Here is a 21303-nt window from a genome sequence, read left to right as displayed (position 1 = left end):
AGAACACCGAAGAGGGGGATCTAGAGAACATGATGAACACCGTGGGACATTCCTGCAAAAAAAATACATTTTGTTTCATTACATCACGCTACCTTATTGTTTAAAATAAACAGTACAGTATATGGGTCAAAATCAATATAACCTGTCTTTGGTGTCAATAGCATGTTTATTCAAATGTCATTTAAACAATACGTCTGTTAAGATTTACTCTGAAAACATTATTACAAATATAGAGGAATGTTGACTTTAAAGTACTTTTTGTATTTTTTTTTATCTCGGGAATGTTTTTTTTTGCCATGTCTGTATTGCTGCCTGTTTAATTTGAAGACATTCCAATCATTTATTTGGCTATTTTTTAAAACATATCAAACAATTTAAACATGTACAAAAAAAAACAGTGTAAAATCTGTCTCCTTGGGATAAACACCCTTTACCCTCAGTGACATCACATGCTTCATAGTGTTTTATTTTTAAGGGACTGAATCCAATTGTTGCATGTTCAGCAATATTAATACTAATACTAATACTAATACTGAATATACCAACCACTTTCCCTATAGAAGTCCAATTAATATGTTTGGTAGCTTGTTGCCAGGGATAATCCTAAACAACAGGCTCGAGTGCAGCTTCCTGCCTACGCTGCAGGTATATGAGGCTTTCCCTCAGTACATTCTGTCCTCTTCTGTTCATTTCCTGTTCTCTGGAATGTAATCTAGAGTCATAATCAGAGGGAACCGGTTTGGAAAGGCTGCATAATCCTCTGCATAGCAGGGATTGGCAAAGCTACTAATTTCTTTATCGTCTAAAACTGAGTAAAACTAAGGGTACTGTTCTCATAGTAATACTAATACTTTTAAACCTCTTCTTGTGTACAAAGTAAAGGGGAAATCCTTTTAATACTGACAAAAGGCGGTGCTTTAAATTAGCCCAACCTAAATGTGTATTCAAACACAATTGAGTACAATATATTATGTCACACTTATTTACTAACACATTTGCTATCACATTTAAATCATGTGTAAGTTTTAAGCACATGATTTAAAAAACACTGTAAATTAAAACTGGTTGAAAAAACAGACAGAAAGTAATGTAAAGACTGTAGCTAATTAAAGTCAGAGTCTGTAAGTTTAGGGGATTTGGGAATTTTAGAGACCTCTCTAGTAAGAATATATTTGAACTAAGCATGTGGAGGCATACTTTAAAAACATGCATTCTGCTGCATACTCATTTCACAGCAGATAAATCTGATGCAAGTTTATTTTCATTCAGTGTACTAGTCAGAGCAGAGTGTACAGAGAGAGCTTAGCCAAATTTGGTGAAGCTTGGTGTCTTTAGAGGATGCAAGAGAATATGTACATTCTTATCAATATCAAGAGCTGCATGCAGATACATACACTCATTGTCTAAAGAAGAACACGAATGTCCACAATATTGGACAAAATTTAATTTGAATGTAAAACTGTTTGTTTTGTTCCTTTATGATAAAATACTGTCACATTAAAGAGAGCAATTATGTGCACTGAAATGAAAAAGGTCATATGCACTGACCAAGAACTAAAAAAATAATAATAAATTGTTGGTGCAATATCTATATAAGCTAAATTAAGTGTCCACTAAATCAAGTAAGTAGCTCTTTTAGTTCTGATTCTGCATTTCTTTGATTTGGCTTCTTTGGGTTCTGATATCTCCACACTGGCAGTAACACACAGTTGTGTCAGTTTCATTAGCACGTGGCTAGAAAAACACCAGCAAAAAAGGTCTAATATATTTATCCCAAAAACAGTGATATGGTATTTTTTCTATTTTCAGAATAAAAATATTAGACTTTAAAATTGAAATGCGTAAAAGTGTTCAGCTTGCGAGTGTAGCTTGTGTAGCGGTTTGGCTAATTTCAGCCTTACTTTTATCAGTATGTGGTCAGCCCGTGTGGCACAAACCACCCACATTCACAGATCAAACAGTGGCAAAGTCATTCAGGTTTAAATATAAACTCAGTAGACATCAAAGTAGGTATCAAAGCCCAATTACTGCCAATAAGCATTAGTCAAATCAGTTTGAAATCATGGAATCATCAACAACATAAAGTCAATTCAGTTGCTAATAAATATATAGGATGATTCTAATATGGTGCTACTACAGTAGTACAAATCTTAATTATTAATTTTATTTAATTATCAAGAAACAGAAAATCATTTAAAATACAGTAAATAATTAGGGACCTGTAGGTGATTCTAAACAGACTAAGAAACTGTTTAACATTCACAGTGAAGTTCTAATGATATTTATATCCAGAAAGTTCTAATAATAATATTCTTCAGAAATAAGTTCTATAAACATTAATATCTTGAATGAAGTTTTAATAACATTATTATCTGGAATGAAATTATAATATCATAATGAGCAGAATTTCTTGAATAATATTCATATTGTGATTTTTTTTTCAAATGCAAATACTATTTAAATTCATTCATAATGTGTTTATTTCTAAAATCATTTTTAATGCAATTAAAGTCAGGTATGACTTTACAGTAAAATTCATATCTAAAATGAATTGTAATTATGTAGTGTTATATGCAGAATGACTAATTAGCATATTAATTGGCTATAAGTGTATATATTGTTTATATTGTTAAAATATTTGTGTTCCACAATACATATTATATTTTAAATGATCTGAATTTTTAAAAAATCTACTTTTACATTTTTATTAAATGTGACTGAATGTTACTTTAGAATCTATGCTTGTCTGTCTGTGGCAACCTCATATAAAAGTGATCAGAGTATAATCATAAGGAAAGTGTCCTGATTTAAACTGGAGGAGTTTTGGGGAGTCCAGTTTTGAGGGCGAGTTGGTGCATCTGGTCCAGCGTGGGCAGTCTTCTAGACATACTGCCGTCTCTCTGACCACAGTTTAAAGATCAGAGAGTGGGATGTGACTGAAGATGTGTAGAGTAAATGTGCTCTCAGTGCTCTGACTCAGTCCTGCCTAGTTTACATTCACAGTTTAGGACATTTTCAAAAGTCCAATGGCAGCAGGAACTGGTCACGCTTCCAAAATGCAGCACAACTCACAATACACAGAAACCATGTGTATAACTTTACACTGAGGAATTCCCGCTGTAATAAAGTCTGTTGTGAAGCACCCAGTGTTAGTCATATGAGAGATATGCCATCTATGTACCATGTGTCACGTGTGCTTTGTCTTAGCTTAAGCATAAGCTTAATGTGTCATAGATCCTGTTTGTTTCTTTGTCAGAAAAACTCTTTTTAGGTCAGTTAAAAAAAGAGAATAAAATGCAGCCATGCATTTGGTAATGACAACCTATAGTGCAGATTATGTTTGTGTGCTACTTTATGTTCTCCAAAAACCCAATTTACCCTTAATTCTAGCTAATCAGCCTTGTTTGGTGTCTAAACATTTTGTAGTTTGAGCACTGAAGCTACATGGCTAATGTTGCTAAGCTCAAAAGTAATAAAAGCTCATACTTCACAATTTAGCATGGTGCTAAATAAAAGCTTAAGTAATCACACACTAACCTCAGTGAGTCTTGAGATGCTGAGTAATCTCTAATAGACACTAATACGTGGTTTCTGATAGTGTATAATAAAGCATTCATGAACAATTTCAAATGCTAGCAACACCAAGGAGGGGTAGACTGAACCAGACTGAGGGATGAGCTTTAAGAGTCATTAAACAGTGTGGTTAATCTATAAAAAACACAATAAATACAACTGTCCACAGTTAAAGCAGATCACATTTCCAATCTATATGTCTGTTTAAATAAATTTAAAAAATAAAGTGTAAAGAGATTGCTGTGCCAAACAGTGGCACATTTATTTTTACAATGGAAATTATCAGCATAATAATGTAGATATAACCAATTTACAGTCACTATATCTGAAGCTGCAGATGAATTAGTTCATAAATTAAGGCGCAGATAGCTTCATCTCCATTTAGTTGCGCAATGCATCCTGGAACTGCAAGAAATTCTCAGAGGACCTTGGTTTAGGCAAAGTGTAATCAGAATGCCCCCAATATTTCCTTGAACTATTACAGCTTTTACCAGCAAATGACTCAAGAGAAGCAATGCTGACTATATTCTGGAAAAGACATTGGAGAACATGTGTAATATCAGTATTTAGGGGAGAATGTGTACTAATGCAGACTAAAATGTAACTTGCATTTTTATGTTGTTGAAGGGGGTCTTTGTAAAATGTGCTTTTTGTACATTATCTTCAGTACGTACAACAACCAATGTGAATTTTCCTTTGCCAGATTTCCCCAATTTCCCATCATAAAAGCTGATTTTATCATTGTACATGCGTTTAGTAGAGAATTAGGTGAAATAATTTACTTCTAAAAAATCTAAATGCCATTCTTTGAAGAGCCGTTTTAAAGATCAACAGTTAACAGTTAAAGCCAACAAAATATAAGTACAGGCTCTACATGGCAGGGTTACTTTCACACATGTTCAACCCCCATAAAATCTGCTGATGTTTTGGAAAAATGGTACTCAGACCAGGAAAGGTACTTTAGATTAGATAAGGAAATGCTACCTCTCATACATTTCAAACTATTGACACTGTTCTAATTTAGCGTCTGGATAGCTTGAAAATATACTGTCGTGTAGCATGTTTGCATGCACGTTTGTTACTGGGAACAGCTTTAGTGAAAGTAGAAGTTTGGCTGGACACACCATCTTTTAAAGTGCAAGGTAAACAATCATCTACATGTTTGTCTGTTTTTAATAAATGGAATTGAAATAAATTTCCTGTAAGTGTCTGATCAGCTTAATAGCTTGCTACCCTTTAAACCACCCTTAGGACCATGTTAAAAGTTCTCATTTCAGAACTGATCTTACATTTATTAAAGCTTGTGTTTGCATCTAAATGACTTAGTTTGACTTTTGTGACTTATATAATTATATAATTTAGCGGTTTTTTTTTAGCTGATGGGATTATATGCTAACAACATTAGCGATTGCTGAGCATTTACAGCTTTTATTAATTTACATTTATTGCCTCAAACCTATATTTACACGGACAAATCTAGCAACAAATAAAAATGACAGCAGTCATCTTAAACTATTTTGGTGTAATTAGCCAATAGAAGAATAGAGTTGAGGCAGAAATACTATAATGTGTAACATGTAAGAGCGCACATTACAATTTAAATGACTCTGCAGCGGAAGATGCCTCTATTTCTTGCTCTGAAAACCGCCTCTCTCATGTATTACTCCAAGCATGTAAAGAGATGCTTGATACATCCCTACATATGTTATTTCAGTTTCCCTAAAAGAAATGGACAGAGGTTAGAGTATTATTGTTTGGCATTAGTAGAATACAGTTTGAGTAGCTGGTGTTGTTTTAGTGCTAGTTTTTTAATCAACATATTTTTGTTTTGCATCTTTTTTCAGCATGCAGGAATGTTGGCCTAGCTTGTACTGTAGACCATCATTACCATCCTTTACCACCACTTGTCTAGTTAATAAGCCTGTAGTTCAAAGGAAACAGAGGCTTCCAGCAAAGGTCTAAGCATGTTAAATTTAGAACCTGCATGTACTGTATACCACAGAGCAAGAATGCAGAGAGCTATTAAAAGCCTGTTGATTTTTTCAAGAGAAATTCATCTCAGAGCCGGAGCTTCAAATATGAGCATAACGTTGGCTACAGAACTACATTTAGCCCTTCTGTGTCAGTGTTCTTTTTCTTTTCATCCACATTTCCTATTCTTTAAAGCAATCAAACCATTAACTTTTCAGTGCCAAACCCATTCTTTAATCTTTAGGCCACAGCTGCCCCACACAGCATGAAATAGCTTTAATGATTTGACCAATAAAAATGGTCTAAAACAATTTGGAAATAGTCTCTGTTAAATCTTACGTGCATACTAAAATAGCAACAATATAAAATAACCTACTTAATAAAAAATATTCATTATTTCCAAGTAACTTGGAATAAATAATGAAAATATATATATTTTTATAGTTTACATAGTGTAGTGTAATATGTATTTGCAGTGATGCCTGGAAAATACTGTTCTGCCATCAAGTGCTCTTTGGAAGAAGGTTAATTAGTAAATACCAATTTAACTCTTTTTTTATAAGCCTGTTTCAGGTTTTTGCAGGACTACTATACAGGACTGTAAAATATATTATTGTTTGCTTTTTGTGAGTATTTTAAATTCTATATTTTAAATGATTAGGCATGATCACCTTTTGGAAAAAACATTGTTTCTCTTACTGCACCACTGAGACTGATTCATTTCTAAATATTTTCCATTTGATTGCCTTTATTCAATCGTATTGCAAGATGGAACACTCTTTACAATCATTAGTAAATATAGGCAAAGATAAATTGCTGTAGAATGAATAGGTGAATATTTGTTTTGATGGCATCCTAAAGTTAAAAAGGGGATGCATATGCAGCTTATTGTTCATTTGTGGACTTTATGAACTGGAGAGTAAACAGTCGTTTTGAACCTAAACAAGACTAGTTCATATTATGAAAATATGAACATAAAAATAAAGTTTTCCAGTATATATGTGTAAGTTCAGTGCAGTTTAAGGAGTGGAAAAAATATTATTCAACAGTTTTCACACTATCTGAATGCAGCATAATGAAACCATAGAAATTTGAAGCTGTTTACATTAAAGAAACATATTATTTACTTCCTTCTGTAGTTTTAATGTGAATTGCTCTCAGTTTTACATCAGCATCATTTCAGAACAGGAACTATCCGTTTAATAAAAAGCATCACATTGGTGACATTTGGCACACATTCTATTTTGCTGCATGACTCTGCAGTGCAGATCCCATGCACATGTAGTGGGTCACTGATGTGCAGAAAACCGTATAAAACTAATTATTAAACATCACTGATTTTCATGAATCAAATCATTCTGAAACCAAATAATTCAAATTGGGTTTCATTTTCTTTGCAGATGCACTGAAAACTATGGGTAAGTATCATTATTACACGCTTCTTGTGTCCCCAACATAGATGTTTAAATTTAAATCACAACCTTCACACTGAAAGTTCAACAACAATTAATATTGATTTCATGTTACATTTCTTATATGGTCTCCATGTAAAACTTTTATGGAAAAATATAATTTTGAACAGAACAATGAACAATTAATAAACAATTCTACTTTTTTGCAACTTTAGCCCATAAGAGCCCAGACCCATTTCTGAATATTGATACCAAGTTTAAAACTGAATTAAATAAATTCAGTAAGCAGCTCATTAATGTTTTTGTATTTATTTATTGTGGGCACATATTTTGTCCACACTGTCTTTATCTGTGCTGTTGTGGAAATTAAAAACGAAGATAAAAAAAATGATTAAGCAGGGAAAATATTATTTCTGTATATTATGATGTAATGTTTTATAAAATGATACATTGCAAAATTCATTAAAAAAAATTAAAATATATTTTTTATTTTTTGTTTTTGAGGGCGAGGGTTCTAATAATGACTCCTATATCTGTCGCCCTCTGTTGGTTGTGAGCATAGACTGTTGTGAGTGTGTCTTTTTATCAGGGTCAAAAATATGAACTACATCTCCCATCATGCCTCGGTGCTGATTTGGACGAATGAAAAAAGGCGCACTATGAATAATTTATATAGAGACGCATGATTGGTTATCCACGTGGCCATGACTGAGGCGTGATTGCTGTGGTGTCTCTGGTTGCCGGTTGTTTACCTGGTCCCTGTGCTGCTGGGTGTTCAGGGTTTGGGGTGTGTGTGTTGTTCTCTGAGCGGGTTTTCTGTGTGTTCTGTGGTCATCATGCCGGTTCACTCCCGGGACAGAAAAGACTCCAACCACGACGACATGGACGTAGATTTCCCTGATCAGGAGGCCAGCAGCTCAGAGGAGGAGGACACGGTCAGCTCCTCCGCTTCTGAAGACGGAGACAGTTCAGGTAGATTAATTATTAACTAACTACACAGCTAATAATAAAGATCTTTCCAGCTCCAGTAAACACAGCACATCTCCTCTGTCTACGGCGGGGTGTGTGGATCTGTCTCCTCTCTATGAACATAAACTCGTTCTGTGTTGAAGTTGCAGTAGTGTTAATGATTTAGGGCCCGTTTTAGGGCAAAAAATCCTAATACTCTGTTTAACCAACGAGATTGAATTATCCTTTCCACCTTAAATGTTGTAGCGGTTCCATTCAGTCTACTGCAGAATATAAACACAGTCACCAAATGACTGCTGCACCATTTAAGGTGGATCATTTTTGACCTGTGTGTTAATTGAGGAAAAAGTTATTTCAGGAGCACCTTAAATTAAGAATAACTGAATTAACCCGTTAACAGACAGAATTTTTGTCAATTTCCTGCCTGATATTATACATCTTATATAGATATTATAAATCTGAAAGATTCATATTGAAGCATTAAATAAAAAGGTTTCATGTTTGATAATAAACGTTACTACAAATTCTAATTGTAATGATTAAACCTAGTTTGCAGGTACAAGTGATTGCAAATGGTCACTTTAAAATGAACCCTGACTCTGTAAAAAATGTGAAATATTTAGACATGTATAAAGTACTAGAGACTTGAGTAAGTCTGTGTTCTCTATCAAAAAAGTGACTTAAGTAGAAGTTATAGTTTTTTTTAGCTGCACACTTAAGTAGAAGTACTAAAGAATTCAATATTTTTATGCACTTAAGTATTGCAAGTAGTTTATTATAAAATGTTCTGCTGAAGTACTAAAAGTAAAAGTACAGTACTGCCATGTAGTTATTACAGAAAGCAGAGGAAAATTCTCAGAGTTAATGGCAGAACAGGAGCAGTAAAGTTTTCTTATAAGATCAGCTTGATCTCTTGGTTCACTCAATGATGAGGAGCTTCATCAAACCCGGTCACAGTGCAGAACATCTACCACTCTAGGGGTAGATGTTTTAACGCCTATGGCAGGTTAAAAGGTGAGGTCTGGTGTCCCAAACCAAGTTCCTACCAAGCTTACTCCACAGACTAGGGCTCAGGGCCACCAGTTCCATACAGATGTTACACTGAGCTTCAACAACACTATCAACAATTGCCAAAAAAAGTCTATATCTGCCACTGTGCAACATCTACACGTTTAACTGCGCACTGCCCTTTTCCATTCAACCTCCCTATAACTATATAATACATTACATAAGTCATGACATTGTGGATTGTATACATAAGATTCACTAAATGTTGAATAATGAGCCTATTTGTCAGGGTTTTCAGTGCTTGTGGTTGTTTGTGTGTGATGGAGAGATGTTTTCTCATGCAGAAATGGATGATGAGGACTGTGAAAGGAGGCGAATGGAGTGCTTGGATGAGATGACCAGCCTTGAGAAGCAGTTCACTGACCTCAAGGACCAGTGAGTGTCATTAGGCTATTGAAAATACACCAGCAGAATCCAGGTCATACATTACACATGAATACAATAACTCAGCAATTCAAGTCTCTAATATCGTTCAACTTTACCAGGCTGTACAAGGAAAGGCTTAATCAAGTGGATCTTAAACTCCAAGAGGTAAAAGCTGGCAGTGCTCCAGAGTATCTAGAACCCCTTGCCAACCTACAGGAGAATATGCAGATACGTACAAAGGTGGCAGGTGAGTTTCCACTAAAATATAGTAAATGCTTTATACAGTAATGTACTAATAATCAGTATTATAATAATTATATGAATTTGACAACTAAATGGGCAATCATCATGGTTTTAAGAAAAAGCCAAACAAAAATAAACTTTTCTTTGAAAAAAATAAAAAGCTGGGCGTACACGACGATAGCATCCCTTGGTTGGAATTAGGTTTAAAGAGTCAGAGAATTTATACAGCACAGTAATGTGATTAAGCTGCAGTTCCTAATCACAGCTGTTGATGCCTGTCAAAACAAAATCTTTGTAATGTTCAGGTTGTTAAAACATTTGCTTTTTATTGATGATTTTGAAGTTTTTGAAAAAACAATGTTGTCACATGCAGTTTTTTTTTTTAGAGATCTTGAGATTCCTTATTTTGTAGTCATGCCTATTGATAAATCTAAACAGTATTATTATATTAAACTAATTAAATAAATATAATTTAAAATAGGCAGAAACCCAGCACATCTATAGAATTAAAACATCATTGTGTATGCACTGGGTAGCATAACTTAATTAAATGCTGCATTTAAATAGTCTACACATTTAAATACAGATTATATAACCAAACATATGCCTGCTATATGATTTATATGATTATTTCCAGCAGACAGAATGAATTCTAAAATTGCATGAAAAACTGTAAGACTGATGTGTTAAATGAATCTGAACACTGATACAAATGAAGAGTGACAAGCTCATTTGTTACATGTAGCGTATGTTTCTTCATTAGCCCTTGTGATGTGCATTGCAGGTATCTACCGTGAGCTGTGTTTGGAGTCTGTGAGGAATAAATACGACTGTGAGATGCAGGCAGCAAGTCAGCACTGGGAGGTAAGAAAAATATTTTTTACATTAAAAAGTGGTGTAATAAAAATGGTCACCCATTTCTTCTTTATTATACTAAATAGGGGAAAAAAATCAAGTTTTAGACCTAATTTTCCATTTTTAAATTAAGCTTCAAATTGTCAGAAAAAGGAAGCTAGTACACTGACAGTGCAGGCCTGAATGTGTCTGGCCTCTTGTCTGTTTTATTAACTGCTTTGTCACTGTGGTTTTCTCTGGCAGAGTGAGAAGCTGCTGCTGTTTGACACAGTTCAGAATGAACTGGAGGAAAAGATCAGGCGGCTGGAGGAACACAGACACAGTATAGACATCACTTCAGGTAGAACTTCAAGCTTCTATGTCTTCAGATAACCTGTAGTGAAAATGATTTGTTTGGTATTACATAATGATTAGGTTTATGCCTGTGCCCAAATAACCTATTCTAAACTTCAACCATTCCTAACACAGATGTCACACACATCTTCTATTATTATTTCTGTATAAAGACACTGATCAGTAGAACAGTGAACTTGCCGCCTGAATTCGCAGTGCTCAGTGCTGAGTGAAAGATGCAGAGCTTGAGAATTGGAAGCTGTGTGGAGCATCCAGGCCTTCATCCTTTGTAGTTGATAAGGCTGCATCTAATAACTTTGGGCAAGTTGAGGTGGCAAAACCTGTCATCCAATTAACCGGTACCAGACCTCACTGATGCCCTTAGTCACTAGTATTCAGAGCTATATGTTGGAACTCTACTGTAAGGATGAGAATATTATTGCAACTAAGGGGAAATATTGTAACACACTAGAAGCAACTGTGTACTTAAAAAACAAAGTGGTGATTATGAGATGCTATTCCATTTGTATAAGATATCAGCACACTGTTCTGACATATACAATTACTTTTTTGTTCTTTGATTGATGTGTTTTTTTTTTCTACACCAGAACTGTGGAATGATGGCTTGCAGGCAAGAACGAACAAAAAGAAAGATCCCTTCTGCCCTGGCAAAAAAAAGAAACCTGTTGTTGTATCAGATATCCTTTACTCCTCACTACAGCTTCATGAAATTTTTAATCTAGACAGAATTACAAGACTAAACTAATCACTGATTTATTATTTATTTGATACAAGAGCAGTGATTTATATCTAAAAGCTAAAGGAATATGTTCTGATCATTTAATGATTATCAGTGGTAGATTGCTTTGTTTGTTACAGCAATTTATAAAGACATTTTTCTTTAATACACAGTTTTCTGTAGTATCCAAGTTTCTGAGGGTTTCCTTAACCCTCAAACGACCATATATTGTTTACATGTTGCAAGACCTGGACATACTTGAAGACTGGACCGCTATCAGAAAGGTTTGAATGTGTTTTGCTTAGAGCAATATTGATTTGTAGGAGGGGATTGTTTTATTTGCTGTGCTTTTGTTTTGCAGGCAGTGGCTTCAATGGGGCCACACAGAGTAAAAGTTGATGGTGAGTATACTCGTATAATGTAGTCACAGTTTGATGTGACTCATCACACCAGAAAATAATACATTAATCTTGCTTAAAATGTTAAAAGGATTTTTGCTGTTATGTTTCATATTTAACTTCATGCTTTTTACATCTTTACAATCATTACATACAATTAATGTATTGTCTATTTACTGAGCAATACAAAGTAACAGCATTTTAACCAAATCATTGCTGAAATCTTTATAGGCTACTGTGAATATACACCGCACAGACTGGTTTAGTTCAGAAAATATATAATCAGAACTGTTTTACTTAACATAAAAACAAACACTTCAAACATATAATATGCAATGACAATTTTTACCTGGTCCATGTTTCTCTCTGGATTGGCTGTAAAAACGTTTTACTGGGATTCGCCCATCTTATTGTTTGTCAATTGCATGTAATGTTGTCATTAATGTTGACCACTAGATGGTAGCATTGTTTTCATATGAGACAAAATTAGAAAAATTAGGTATCATGGTGCAGAGAGGCAGAAATGAAATGTCCCTATATCAGGAAGCAGGGTCTCAAGAAGATAACACTAATATGTTTGTGTTTCTGTAATGAAAGCAATTCTGTCTTTGTTAACCAGTTTCATCAAAAGCTGAGAGGCATCATCATGTTGCACGGTCTGAGGACGGCCGCCTGTTCTACGACAGCAAGTGGTACAGCCGAGGGCAGGCCATATCAATTAGCCGTAAAGATGAGTACCCCACCAGGTAGGGCAGTGTAAGTCTGTGCAAGGCACTGGGGATGTTGAAGTGGCTGTTTTAATTTGTGCTATAGACAGCATGTGGAAAAAGAAGACAATTTATCACTTTTGTTTATCACAATTTTGCTGGAATTGTAACACAACAACATAGTTAGTAAAATATTGGTTCTGTTATGAAGAAGCTTTATTTTAGCTTTAAGAAATCTTTTTTTTACTATATAGGATCATCTTGAAATGTAATTGATGCAGTGTACTTCCTTTACACCAAGTGCACAACCACCTCTGTGCTATGTTCAATGTAAAAGTCTTAAAAGTCTTTGACCGTAAAAAAGGAACTGCAGTACCCTTACTTAGCTCTTCTCTTAGTATGTTTATAACAAGTTTGAGAGAGTTTGCACTAAATACCTTTTCTTATTCTTTTCCTTTAGTGCCATTATTACCACCATTAACCACGACGAAGTGTGTTTCAAGCGTTTCGATGGCAGCAAGTCAAAACTCTACATCGCTCAGCTGCAGAAAGGCAAATACACTATCAAACACTCATAGACATTCTTCTGTTCTCCACTTCACTCTCAGTGCTGCTGTTCTACCCAGAAATCAGCTTCACCATCGCCATCTCCATTTCTCTTCTGCTTGCTAAAGATGCTGGACTGTTTCAGGTCCTGCGTGTGTATGTGCCGTATACTTTCATCCTCTCAGCCTGAGAGGAATTTCATGCTGCTAAAAAGAAGAGGGGGAAAAAAAGACTGGTTGCCATGGAAACAGTGAAAGGAAGTGTTTGCATGCACTTGTGCCTTAATGGGACCTTGAGAGATTAGCTGTTATTTCACGTTATTTGAACTTTAGAAGTGGTAAAAAGTGAAAGAATGATAATGAAGGCAGCTGCCTAACGCCAAATAGAGCTGTGTGTGCTGCTGATCCTGAAATCGAGTCTGAATCCAGTGTTATGTCATATTACTGTCAGTGCATTATCTATATGCCGTAGTCATGTGCTTAAATCGTATAAATCTACACATAACTGAAGCAGTGTTTGCTTTTTCAAATCTCTGTCTAAAGGAGATTGTACATACATACCTCAGACCATTTCCATTATTATGATTAAGCTGTACGTTGCTGTCAAACAGTTCAGTGCCAGAAATGTAGCATTATATAAAAGCCTTGATCAAGTGCAGATTCATATCTCTTATGTACTAATTTTTTTGTGTGTCAGATTTTCATGAAATGGGACAAAATAGTATCATCACTTAAGTGTTCTTGCGTCATGGAGTTTGTAGTGATTCCTTCTTATTTCAGAGTGGGATATATTTTTGCTTGCTTTTAAATTGCTGGCAAACACTGATTAAGCATAGCATGACCATATTTCTACAACTATCAACCATTTTTACAGCTCAACAATGCATATAGGGAGCATTTTGTAGTCCATCTGTTTCTCTGTGTACTTCTTGTTCTACAATGGTCAGGATCACCACACAATCACCAAAGAGCAGAGTGTGCTAGTGGTGTGTGTTGTTATGGTAGGAGTGAATTACAAACAGCAGTGCTGCTGGAGTTTTTAAACACTGTTCAGTCTATTAGGATGCTCTAGCGTAACACACACTAACAAACTACCACCATGTCAGTGTCACTACAGTGATAAGTATGACCCAACACCTAAATAATAGCTGCTCTGTGTTGGTCCTGTGAAATCTTAACCACTGAAGGACAAGGTGAAAGGAGAATAATGAACTGTACAGGAAATTAGATAGATGATAGTCTGTAATTACAGAAAGACAGGGTACTGTTATATCCTCAGTGTAGTTTAAAAAATGATTAATGGTTGTAGAAACAGAAAAGGAGGTGGTCATAATGTTATGCTTGACTGGTGTTTAACACCTTTGTGTACAATAGTTTGTTGTGGCACCATGTTGGCAATCCTCCACCCTAACACAACATTAAAAAAAAAAAGAAGCTGTTTTTGAATCATTAAATCCATCAGACTCTACCCATAATTAGATGATCTCCGGTCCTAGCTGTCTGTCTGCCCTAGTGCCAATCAGGTGTAATTTAAATTAACTGCTCCAGGCTGTCAGACAGCATGCTCATGGATTGATTTCCACAAACAAACGAGAGGGCAAATGTTTACAGTGACTGTAATCTGTGATTTAAGTGTGCTATGGCCTTGTTTTATGAGACAGTTATATGTCTTGAATTTTAACTTTGTATGTGGATTAAAGTGTAAATAATTGGAACTAGATGGAGGATTACATTACTTAAACATGATGATTTGTGCTTAACCACATGATGACCACATGTCTGCAGGCCTCCTCGAATGTCTTTTAATTACTTTTGAACATTTTTTGTGCTGCAGTGCTCTGTTTAGTCTGGTCAACATGGTATTTTCCATTGCAATATGAAAATAACATGAATAAATTAAAACAAAATGTGATTTAAATATTATGACTATATTAAAAATCTAAATGTGTTTCTTCAAAAAGTAAAAAATGTAATATAATCCTATATCAGTACTGTGTCTGATATTGATGTCATTCAATTATTGAAAATCGTATGGATATGGTCAGCTCATTTATTGATCCTGATTAGAGTCACCAGTCCAGGTTCCAATTAACTTCTTAACATGAATCAGCAGCTTCAGCCTCTCATCAAAAAAGTAGTTTTAGTCTGAACTTTCTGAAAAGTTGCTATTTTGAACAGTGACTATATGTTAACATAGGTCAGAGTGGTAAATGACATTGTCTAATATAAGTCGAATAGAAATAGAAACAGAAATAGAACTCTTACTGAATATCAACAAGAGCTTCTTTAATGGACACATCTGTTAATAGACACAAAACAAAATCTTATGTAATTAGAAATTAGGAAAAGAAAGACCTCCCTCTTAATCACTCTGCTGAATTGCTTATATACTGGGATGTTTTACATTCTTTATGTCCAAAGATAGCACAGATTTAAGTTATTTGGTAAAAGTCAACTCATAAAACGTAGAACAGCTTGGGTTAGAGGTTTGACAGAGAGTGAATAGTGCATGAGTTTCCCTACCTAGGTTCAAGAGATGACAAATATGTAGCAGTGAAGAAAGCAATGCTAGCCAGGGTTGGCAGCAGGCTACAGGTCGATAATATTTACCTCTGCACGGCCAAAGAGCTAGCGTTTAGCACAGTTAGCGGTTAATACTTCTGGGAAGCTAAAATTAAACTCACTGTTATATCACTTTAAGAGGGCTTTTATGCTCCCTACAACCTGACTGGTAAAATTCTTACATAGGCGCACCAGATTATAAGGTGCACTGATGATTTTTGGGAAAATTGAAGGATTTTAAGCACCTTATAGTGCGAAAAAAATGGTATATGATTATATTAAATCAGTTTGGCCTTGGTGTCTTAACTAATGCTAATGGGAACCCAGTTCAATCCCCATTTTTTAAATGATCTTAGTTAATGGTGACTGCTTTGTATTGGAATAATACTATTTATTTAATGTATTGATTTTTAATAAAAATGTTGCTGTATCTTCAGTATACAGAAGCAGATTATATATATATATATATATATATATATATATATATATATATATATATATATATTTTTTTTTTTTTTTTTTTTTTAAGATGTAAACTGTGATTCAAGTATCGAAATGTGTGTTAATTATCAATTTATAGTAGTTGGGATAATGAGAACATTTGCCCTATAGTGATTTATAAAAATAATAAAATAATAAAAATGTAAAATTAAGTTATCTCCTGATTTTAGTCCATCAGAGGTTTGCAAGTTTACAATGAAAAGTTAGAGATTAAGTGAGGAAAAGTTCCGAGCCAGCCAGGAGTCGAACCTAGAATCTTCTGATCCGTAGTCAGACGCGTTATCCATTGCGCCACTGGCCCTGTGAGCAGCACTAAGGGGAGGGGTACTGAAAACCAATCCATCTGGAAGCATGTCAAAAGAAAGAGCTTTGTTAGGACTACACACTGTCTAACTAGAGAGTTCAAGATTTTGTAAAATTGCTCAGTGAAAGCTTAAACAGCTTCATGCGTGGAGCTGAAAAGTCAAAAGGTTTATGTCGTTAAAAACACCCATTCTAAAAATACAGTGGTAGATATCTAATAACGTTTACATATATTTACAAAACTCAATTTCTGGCCACAATGTCAATCTAATCTGACCATAAATCCAAACAAAGGTTCAGTGATATTTAATCAAATGCACAAGATTGATTTCACAATTATAACTTTTCAGCAGAGTGGGTGACCCAGGTCCAGAAAATAAAAATCCATCCCAGGGTTTTGTACCAACTGTCTGGGCGGCTGTGCTGCAGGCAGTTGGTGCAAAACCCTGGGACGGATTTTTACTTTCTGGATCTGGGTTACCCACCCCTGCTTTTCAGTAAGGCTCTAACTACAGCCTGACAGGATTAGCACAGTGCTAACAGGAAGCTCCTGGTTTTGCTGAAAGCACTGGTCATGAAGCTAATGGTCTGTGCTTGCTTTAAAACTCTCAGCTAGGGAGGTTCAATTCCTTTCCTAGACGAAAAGAAACCCATTTGGCCACATTGCTGGTTCACGTCTTGTACTACTGAACGGGGGAGGAGTGGAGTGTTCTTAACCACCCCTCCCCTCAACCCTGCTAACAGGGCCAGTGGCGCAATGGATAACGCGTCTGACTACGGATCAGAAGATTCTAGGTTCGACTCCTGGCTGGCTCGAAGCTTTTTATCCCCCACACTTTAATCTGTTTCCTTTTATCTATTTTTTTTTAAAGTGTCTATCACTGTACCCACATGTGTTTTTTCCCCAAAATAATGACTTACACAGAGGATTGTTGGAGTTAGCTTCCCCAGCACCACAGACATTTACACCTCCAGATGCAGGAAAAGGGCCACCTGCATCAGGAAGGATCCCACCCACCCAGCACACGCACTTTTTGTCCCACTCCCCTCAGGCCGGAGGCTGCGGAGCATTAAGTGCAAAACAACCAGACTCAGAACCAGCTTCATTCCGGAAGCTGTAAGACTTTTAAACTCCACTTATCAAACACACTGCACTGACACCAAGGACAAATGAATGTTTATAAACATGGTTACTTTAGTTGCACTGAGACACTTTATCTCCACTGCTCAAATTCCATAACATGCTGCTATAGCACACTTGCAATCTGGACTTCATGTTGCTGAAACCTTTCTACTCTATTTATTTTTTTTGTTATTTTGGGGTATTTATCTATATATTTATATTCTATTTTTATTGTACTCTTTTTTATCTATATTAATAACAGCTCTTTGGGTGTAAACTGGATCGTGAGAACACAATTTCGTTCCACCTCATGTACCACGTGATGCAAATGACAATAAAATCTCCTTGAATCCTTACTTTCTTAAAATAATGAGATAGAATGTCAAAATTATGAATTGGTATCTCAAAATAATGAATTATTATTTCAAAATAATGATTTTCTATCTAAAAATTATGAGATATTATCTCAAAATAATAAATTAGTATCTCAAAATGAATTGGTATCTCAAAATAATGAAATATCAGTTGTGCTGGATTTCCAGCAAATGTGCTGGATTTTTTTTTTAAATATAGACAAAACATTACAAATCAGTGCTCAGTCAATAAGCAGACCCCTACCTAAAAGAAATCTGTAAAGAAATAATTTCTGTAGTATGTAACAGAGGTGTGGCATACTGGTTTTGTACATGATGATATTGGTAGAATTGTTTTTTAAATGTGTTAAAAGCAGAATGAAATTGGTCTATTTTTAAGTGTTTTGCAATTTAGTTAGAATGTTTAAATACATTTAATATATAATTGTTTAGGTTTACAGTCTAAATCCATGCACTTACTTTGCTGCTCTTTAGTATTGTGGTAATTTTTTGTTACATTACATTATTTTTATGTTGCATTATTTAGATTTTTAGATCTAGATTTTTTTTGTTTCTACTAATGTTTAAACTGTTATACTAACACTAATTATTTAAATATTTATTTTGTAATTGTAATACGGTCTGAAGTGAATTCAATATTTTTCTGTTTTGTCATATTACCAAAAATATAATTACTGCAGTAACTAATTAATTAAATGATTTAGGAAAATATCGTCCACACTTCTGTACACTGTAAACATCAAAATTTACAGTTCACTGTCTTGACCATATATGTTAAAGTCTACATACATCAGTCTTAAGTGTGCAATTAAAAACACATTTAATAACAGAGCTAGTTAAATTTTAATGTGCACTAACATAAAAGGTATAGCATTTAGGGAACCAAATATGCTGGAATTATGTTAAAAAACTGAGGAGGACAATGAGGACAATTTACTAAGAGCCATTAAGTTACGCATATGAATAGAAAGACATGCAGACTAACCAGAACCAGAACCAAATATCCAGCTCAATAACAAAGGTGTGGAGAGGAATGAGGACCATTACTGACTAAAAAAGCCAGTTACACCAGTTTCAGCTTTTCTGTGTTAGCTGTATTTGTTTAGCCACTGCACTTCCCCCTCTTCCTCCTGCAGCCCCTCTGATTCAATCAAGGACCCCACTTCTGCTGACCCAACCTCCCCTTCACCCTTTCCCCCTTTCAATGTTTGTATGCAGGCATGGACTGTCTGATAAGGCCAGTGCGTGCAGCTGTAAAGGTAATATATAGCCCATGTGTCAACACTGGTGAAGTAATGTAATGTAGGACCACATTTCACAAGTTGGAGTTTCACCAAGGATATTTTAAAATGTGTACTTTTAGCAAGTTAGCAACATAAATGGATGGCAGATATTCAAGCACCATTATTAAAAAGTACTAAACATTTTTCTTTGTGTGGTTAACAAACTAAAATAAAAGTATCTATACACCATCCTATGAGTATCTTAAGTAAAAAAGCATTTCTTTGAAAAGTTCCTTATTTAATTTGTTCAATAATTTATATCATATCAGGAAAAAAACTGGCCTGTTACTTCAAACTTGCCAACGGTCAAAGCTAGATTGGTACAAAGAGCTCATAAAGTTTCCAGTAAAGCTCAGCTCGACCAACTATCCCTCAAATCCCATGGAAGACTCTTCTCTGTCCTGGCACCAAGGTGGTGGAACAAATTTCCATTTTTTCTATTTTATTGTCATTTAAAAAATATATTTTGTGACACTGTTCTAGAGTCCGAAATCCAATCACAGACCGTTTGCATGTTGTGCTGTTTGCTGGTGTGATGGACCTATGGGATGAATGTTTAGTTTGCTTCCTACGAGGCTCATTTGCATGTCAAAACATGCTGTACAGACATGGCGCACGTGAAGGTCTGGAAAACAAAAGCAGTGTTGACTTGCATTGAAACATAAGTTACGTATGTTCATGTAGCTCTTGGTTAAATGGTTTAAAAAAATACAGCAGCAGTAAAACTGTACTGTGTGTGTGTGTGTGTGTGAGTGGGGGGGGGGGGTGGCCTACTCACCCTCCTCCATCTGAGAGCAGAGGAGAAAAGAACAGTGCGACTGGTTAAAAGTAACATCTCATCTTAAAAACACGCAAATAAGCACAAAAGCAATCTCAAGGGTGGCAAAATGATCAAAGCCATGGTTATTTATTGCACTATAAATCAATACTGTATTTATTGCGACAGGTCTAGTCTATAGTATCATTTCATTAATTTACCAATTATTAGAAATCATTAGAAATGAAAAAGATCAGCTGCTGATCTTAACAATGAAATATTATCAACTGTTAGAAAAACACCACTATTAGAAAGTATCATTAATGAAAGACTGGGAGACGTAGTGAAGAACATTCTGGAGAGAACAGTGTCACTACTCAACACACTGTCATCTGTCCCATATGGTCTAACTATCCATGTAATAACAGTGAAACTACTGGTGAATTACACAATATTAAAAATCCATGTAAAAACAGTGAAACTGCTGGTGAATTACGCACTATTAACAATCCATATAATAACAGTGACACTACTGGTGAATTATACACTTTCAACAATCCATGTAATAACAGTGAAACTACTGGTGAATTACGCATTATTAAAAAAACATGTAATAACAGTGAAACTACTGGTGAATTACGCAATATTAAAAATCCATGTAATAACAGTGAAACTACTGGTGAATTACGCATTATTAACAATCCATGTAATAACAGTGAAACTACTGGTGAATTACGCACTATTAACAATCCATGTAATAACAGTGAAACTACTGGTGAATTACGCAATATTAAAAATCCATGTAATAACAGTGAAACTACTGGTGAATTACACACTATCAACAATCCATGTCATAACAGTGAAACTACTGGTGAATTACGCACTGTCAACAATCCATGTAATAACAGTGAAACTACTGGTGAATTACGCATTGTTAAAAATCCATGTAATAACAGTGAAACTACTGGTGAATTACGCACTATTAACAATCCATGTAATAACAGTGAAACTACTGGTGAATTACGCATTATTAAAAATCCATGTAATAACAGTGAAACTACTGGTGAATTACGCATTATTAACAATCCATGTAATAACAGTGAAACTACTGGTGAATTACGCATTATTAACAATCCATGTAATAACAGTGAAACTACTGGTGAATTACGCACTATTAACAATCCATGTAATAACAGTGAAACTACTGGTGAATTACGCATT

At 35.0% G+C, this 21303-nt stretch overlaps 1 protein-coding gene and 2 non-coding genes across 4 annotated transcripts; 2 read left to right on the top strand and 1 right to left on the bottom strand.

Moving 5' to 3' along the window:
• The first annotated feature begins 7792 nt into the window (after positions 1 to 7792).
• On the top strand, positions 7793 to 14894 carry brms1lb (BRMS1 like transcriptional repressor b). 2 transcript variants are annotated; one of them, XM_007252957.4, is made up of 10 exons: positions 7793 to 7928; positions 9278 to 9368; positions 9479 to 9606; positions 10387 to 10466; positions 10701 to 10797; positions 11399 to 11488; positions 11749 to 11813; positions 11891 to 11930; positions 12547 to 12673; positions 13095 to 14894. In XM_007252957.4, exons 1-10 carry the CDS (start codon positions 7793 to 7795, stop codon positions 13210 to 13212), a joined length of 972 nt encoding a protein of 323 aa, XP_007253019.3. In that variant the 3' UTR covers positions 13213 to 14894. The 2 variants fall into 2 exon arrangements, with proteins under 2 accessions (XP_007253019.3, XP_007253020.3); XM_007252958.4 differs by having other exon boundaries at positions 12547 to 12683; positions 13095 to 13187.
• Positions 14895 to 16470: 1576 nt separating this feature from the next.
• Positions 16471 to 16543, bottom strand: trnar-acg (transfer RNA arginine (anticodon ACG)). Its single transcript has one exon. It is a non-coding gene; the product is annotated as a tRNA-Arg (tRNA).
• Positions 16544 to 17288: 745 nt separating this feature from the next.
• trnar-acg (transfer RNA arginine (anticodon ACG)) lies at positions 17289 to 17361 on the top strand. Its single transcript has one exon. It is a non-coding gene; the product is annotated as a tRNA-Arg (tRNA).
• The last annotated feature ends 3942 nt before the right edge of the window (positions 17362 to 21303 follow it).

The sequence above is a fragment of the Astyanax mexicanus genome, chromosome 1 (genome assembly GCF_023375975.1).
Source record: "Astyanax mexicanus isolate ESR-SI-001 chromosome 1, AstMex3_surface, whole genome shotgun sequence".
Classification (NCBI taxonomy): Eukaryota; Metazoa; Chordata; class Actinopteri; order Characiformes; family Acestrorhamphidae; genus Astyanax; species Astyanax mexicanus.
The sequence above is the reverse complement of the archived record's forward strand: the minus strand, read 5'-3'. Positions and strand labels throughout refer to the sequence as shown.